Source organism: Gavialis gangeticus, unplaced genomic scaffold (assembly GCF_001723915.1).
Source record: "Gavialis gangeticus isolate Ggan-Ray unplaced genomic scaffold, GavGan_comp1, whole genome shotgun sequence".
Lineage (NCBI taxonomy): Eukaryota > Metazoa > Chordata > Crocodylia > Gavialidae > Gavialis > Gavialis gangeticus.
In genome coordinates, this window is record NW_017729032.1 from 63,859,090 (window position 1) to 63,865,009 (window position 5,920).

Genomic DNA, 5,920 nt, shown 5'->3' on the forward strand with positions numbered 1-5,920 from the left:
CCAATGTTGCCCTTGCTTTTTCTCTGGCTCCCCACATATCTGCCTTGTTCCAGTCCTGTGAATTTTTTGCAATCCTTTCTGCATATTGGAACCAGGGATGTAAATACCTGTTAATTAAGTACCTGTTTAAACTCCCCTAATGTTATCAGGTAAATGGTTAACTGATAGCATGTGTTTAACAGGGACCGGCCCCCACCTGTACTCACTTGTTCTTCAGGCAGCAGCAGTGGGCTGAGAAAACTCTTCTGCTGCTGCCACCAGCAGCTTCGCAGCGCTGCAGCTTCCAGTGGGCTAGGAAAGCCCCTCGCCTGATGCTGCCAGGGGCTGGGTCCAGCTGCAGGCAGCAGCAGGGGGTCCTGGCATAGCCCCTGTAAAGCCACAGGTGGCAGCAGCAGCTGGGAAAGCCCCTCGCTTGCTTCTGCTACCCACACATAGCTGCCCAGGGGCCAGGACTACAAGCAGCTGTGCCAGGATCCATAGAGCCGTGGCCTGGTTTGCTACCAGTAATGCTACCTGGTTTGCTACCAGTAGTGGGTATGCATGTGTCTTGGGGTGGATGGCGGGTAAGGGGCCAGGGTCGTGCTGCTGCAAGGATTGGGCCCCTCATGGCTCTCCTGCTTCTTCCCTACTGTACTATGTACTAGTCCCCACAACCTCCTCCTCCCTCCCTCCTGGCTGCCCCGCTGCCATCACGGGCACGATGTCACTTCCTTTTCTCCCCCTTCCCTACCAGACTGCTCTCCATCCCACACTAAACGATAACCAGTAGGGCATTACTAGTTATTAATATAAGAATGGTTAAATGTTTAACTGTACACATCCTTAAATGGAGTAACTTCAACAGGAGAGGTGGAGGGTGTCTTGATCCCGCTCCAACCATAGTGTATAGTTTGTCTTTTAGTGTACTCTACTTGGACATGAGAGAGTGGTTTGAACCCATTCCAGCTGAGGAATGCATTTAAACCTAGGTCCCTTCTGTCTAAGAGCCATAGGTGACATGTGGGAGGGGCATGAGGGCACATGTCCCTCCCCACCAAGATTGGCCCTCACTGGCTTGGGTGCTGGCCAGTGCCCCCCCTGAGATTGGCGCTGGGCAGCACTGAGAAAAGTGTTGGTGGCACTTCCAGTTCTGCTGCCGGCACTGATCAGCTTCTAGGGAACCTCGCCTCCCTTCCCCATGATTGGTGATTGGCCACTGCTGCCCCCCAGACTCTGGAGGCACCAGTTGCCCATGATAAGAGCAGTAGGCATAGATGGCATCTTTACATGTGGTCTGAGGCAGGGGAGGGGGCACTTTAAAGCTCTGACGAACTTTTGTTAAAGTGCCCCTACCACCGTTTTGAGACACAGGGACCTTGAACACATGAGACACCTAGGCTGCTGGGACATGCTAATTAGCAATCTTCAGTAGACTCGATTAATTGATGTCCCACATGTCTACAGGCATCCGAAGTGACTCTGTGTGTGGGTGGGTTTTAAAAAAAAAAAAAAGGATGGATCCTGCTTGGTTCTTTCAAAGGATGGATGTAGCTATGTACTGTGTGGGAGATTTTTGGGCTCCGAGTTCTGGTTGAACACAGTTGCTTGCCTGGAGCCCTGAGTTAGGTGCGTAAGAGCCAGAGTATCACTGTTCTGAGTATTTACCTAAGAATTTACTGCTGATGAGCTCTAGGCAGCCTCATATCCAGCTCTACTTGTGCATTGTACAAGGAACCTTAGCAATTCTGGAGTTTGAATTCAATTTGGGGGCTAGGCTCTAAATGGTAAGGATTGCAGCTCGAGTTTTTTATTAGATCTACCCCTTTGAATTTTTAAAGGCCTGAGAGTTCCAGTAGAATAACTTTCATTAGGGTTAGTAAATCTTTTGCTTGGTGTAAACAGAAAAAAAATGTAAACTGGGAATTTGGAGCTAGTTCAATCAACTGTTAAGTTTGACAGGACAACAATGTCGCTCATGGGACATTGGAGTTAATGGCAAAACTCCAACAGACTTCAGCAGAGCCAGAATTTCTTCTCATGTGCATCTCTCTTCATACTTATAAATCTAAATGGGTTGTCTTGGATTGAAAGGAAAATTGCTTCTTTTTTTTTTTTTTATTCCCCCAGGTGTTTGTTTTTGGACTAAACTGTAGTAATTGTTTGGGGACTGGAGATAATCAGAGCACAATAGTACCGAAGAAATTAGAAGCCTTATGTGGAAAGAAGATTAGCAGCCTTGGTTACGGAAGTGGACCTCATATTGTACTTAGCACTGAAGGTAGAAAATAAATATTTAGTATGTAAAATGTAAGTTACAGATTATTTTAGAATAAGCAAGAATGGAATCAGAGAGATCTTGAAATTCCAGTATAGTGGAGCTTTTGTGGATTTCTGATGCTGGGCAGGCAAAGATCACATGCAAGTTCCTCCACTTGTCTAAATTTGTACTTCTGTCAACAACTTAGGATTCAATCCATTGATTACTGAAGTCAGTTCATGCCAGTTTAAGCATCTGACCCCAAATTTGTGGCATGATGGTGACATCATTATTCTCTATGGAATCAAGGCGTGCAAATGACTAATTCTTAGAAATTAATGGTCAATTAAAATGCTATAGCCAAATGCTGTAGTCTTCGGAATCCAATTGTATATACAGCAAATTCTTAGCTTCCAAAACACACAACTCTTCTAAAGGAAGAAGGCAAGGGTTCTCAATACTGGATGGGTAAGAAAAAGTGGCTATTGGAATAAAATTGGAAGTCAGACTGTAAGATCAGGATGTAAAGTTAGGTAAACACTAGTTTGACGATGCTGACCAAAACGTTTGGGGCTTTGGGACTGTTTAAACCAAACATTATAATGTTTGGATTCTAAACAGTTGTTTTAGGTTTGGCATAGTTAATGCATATGAGCTTGAATGATGGAGCATAAGTTGTTTTTAATAAGTTGGTATCATTTTATTTTTGGTAACCAACACAAATGAGTCATTCATTTTCTCTAAGTTGTTGCCTTATTATTTTATGTATTTACTATTGCATTGTGAGCATGTTGAAATGAATTACCATTTGGGAAAGGTGATATTAATAGTGATTCAACTTTTCATAGGGCCTCATTGGGCAAAACCCTCTTTCAACATGCCTTTTGTCAAGTTAAGGCAGACATTTATTTAGTACTTTTTAACAGGAGTCTGAGAAAAGGGGAAAACTGCAGTGAGTGAATGGGGGCTACTTTGGAAAATCCCACAAGTTTCAGTTCCAAGAAAGAGAGGGAAACTGGATGAAGTTTTAGTGTTTTCCACACAAAGTTGCTTTGTATGTAGCTTCCATTATTGGATAGGAAAATTCATAGGTTTGAACTGGGTGGGGAATGGCTTGTATTTATACTGCATGGTTAAGATTGATGTGCACTGCCTGGTTAAAGGGAGGTACGTTTGCTGCCAATTTTATAAAAGGGATGGAGTGAAACATATTCATTTTGTGCTAAATTTAATAAAGCATTTCTTGCATGTTAGTTGTGATGTTTGTTATATTCCTGTGCTATTAGTTGTTTTGCCAAAATGGTCTCAGGCTTGTGTCACTGTGTATCTGTTCATGGTTAAACTGCAGAAGGAGAATTAAACCACTGTTCTAGAGTTTACACATATTACAGTTCCTGCAATATTCTCCCTACTTGCTGAGTCATTCATCTTTCTGTATTTTGCAGCTAGATATAAATAATAAAATCATTCTGTAAGTATTTTAACTCAATGGACATCTTAATTTCTTTGGAATCTGTGGTGGTGATTCGTGTTTGTGATATCTTACACAGATGGTGAAGTTTATGCTTGGGGACACAATGGTTACAGCCAGCTTGGGAATGGCACAACCAATCAGGGCATTACTCCTATTCAAGTATGTACCAATCTCCTAGTAAAGAAAGTGATTCAGGTAGCATGTGGCTCTCACCATTCTATGGCCTTATCATCAGATGGAGATGTAAGTCATCTTTTTATTATTATTTTATATTGAAAAAAAATACCTCTTCAACTCTTTCACTTAACCTTTGAAAATAAAGGCATCTGATAGCCTTGGAGACTGAGTTATTCTCTGTCCATAGCTCAGGTACAAAGTAACCTTTACCCCTGTTGTCCTAACATTGTGCCTCAGACATGCCAGGGGACAGGATAGTTTGTTTTCTAGGACAACTTAAATCCTTCTTTTGTTCACCTACTGTAATTTGAAAAATTAAGCCAGTGAGTTTTCTTGTGGCTTTTTAAGAGTTGCATGCTTCTCATAAAAATTAAACTAAAAAGAATATTGCATTTAAAGCTGTATCATTGTGAAAGATTTTTTTTTGTCTATACTATTCCTTACTTGGAGAATTCTACTAGAAAAGGTAGACAAGTTTCATTGGGTAAATGTGATATCTTTTATTAGACCAACTAAATAGTTGGGAAAATTGTTCTTTGCAGGCTTTCGGGTGCAAAGCTTCAGGCAGAGCCTGAAGAAGGGTGTTTACAACTTAATGTATTAAATCAATACTTTCAAGGATGGGGAAGAAAAAGATTTGAAGGTTAACTGTGAAAGGAACGTGCACACTGCATGGCCACCTGAGCTGGAAGGTGGTTGAGACTAGGCAGCCGGGGGCCTTTTGAAAGGACTGCCAACCACCCTATGGTGGGCACTGCCAAAATGCAGTGCTAAAAAGCACCCTTTGGCAGAGACAGAAATGAGGACTGTTGGAGGATGGGGTATTGCATCGCTTGTTGTTATCATTTGGACTTTGAATAATGTTTCCTTGTGGAGGAAATGAAGATTCAGGGGCTCTGCTATGAGAGGGAGGGACAGTAAGGGAGGGAAGGGCTCTTGTGTGTGAGATAGGGGGAACCAGGAATGGATAGGAATGGGAGGGGATCTGAGGGGACTGCTTTCCTTTATGGTGTAAATGAATGTAGATTGGCTTGTGGGGGTTTACCTGCTTGGTCAGAGGCAAGGGAGCATAAGGTGGTAGATTACATCTGAATTTTGGGTGGTTTGGGGTATTTTAATATTATTCTGATTCTGTAACTTCTTGTTTTATATTATAAGCTGCCTTGAGCCTTCTTTGAGAAGGGCAATATATACATGTAATAAAGGAATAGAAAAGATTTGGTATTTTCACTTCCATATATGGCAAATGATAAAGCCTGAACAAGGTGAGATGAAAAGTAAGCAGGGAATTCTACAGGTTTTAAAATTATAACTGAAATTATTTTTAATATGAATACTTATACAAGTGTCAGCATTGTAGTTAAATACAGTTTTTAGATGCTTTTAACCTACGTTTGTTCCCTAGTACTTTCAGTTTCAGGCTTTATTGTACAGGCAATAGATGTGATTTATAAATTGTGATTATACTAAATATAATTAAACAACATTTTATAGAAGGAATTGGCTGGTACGTGTATGTGACTAACTTTTTGGAATTTCAGAAGAGCTTTGAATTGTTACATGATAAAGAGTTGTATTGGTATTAAAAGTAGACTAGCTTAAGACTGGTAATATTTTTTTTAATTGGCTCACTTTACAGTTGAGAGACAAACTATATATACTACATTCACAGGTCTGAGGAATGGCTGTGTATGTCAAAGTTTATCTAGATTAAGATAACTACCAGGTAGAATGATTTCTTTTCATTAACCCCATTATATTAATGAAAGTGATCACTTAAATGGGAAGCAAGTAGTAAATCTATACAGCAGAGAGAGATTATCAGAAGTAGATACAGACCAAGTAGAGAATAGTTGCTATTGTTCAACCTAATTATGTAAATGAATAAGCCTATTCAAAGGGGAAGAGGGCTGTTATAACTTGTTGGGCAGAAGACAGGGCTCAGTGGCACCTTGGATACTGGCTAGTTCAGAAAAGCATAAGTTTTGTAGGCGATGGCCTATGATCTACTTCAGGGGTGGGCAATTATTTCG

General features: G+C 41.0%; 1 protein-coding gene across 1 annotated transcript in view; it reads left to right on the plus strand.

Annotated features, from left to right (window-relative positions):
* RCBTB1 (RCC1 and BTB domain containing protein 1) overlaps window positions 1–5,920 on the plus strand; it is a 43,458-nt gene that overhangs the window by 6,541 nt on the left and 30,997 nt on the right. Inside the window, exons 2-3 of the mRNA XM_019523807.1 lie at window positions 2,071–2,257; window positions 3,787–3,953. Coding sequence (XP_019379352.1) covers window positions 2,071–2,257; window positions 3,787–3,953 — 354 coding nt within the window. The remainder of the gene's footprint in view (window positions 1–2,070; window positions 2,258–3,786; window positions 3,954–5,920) is intronic.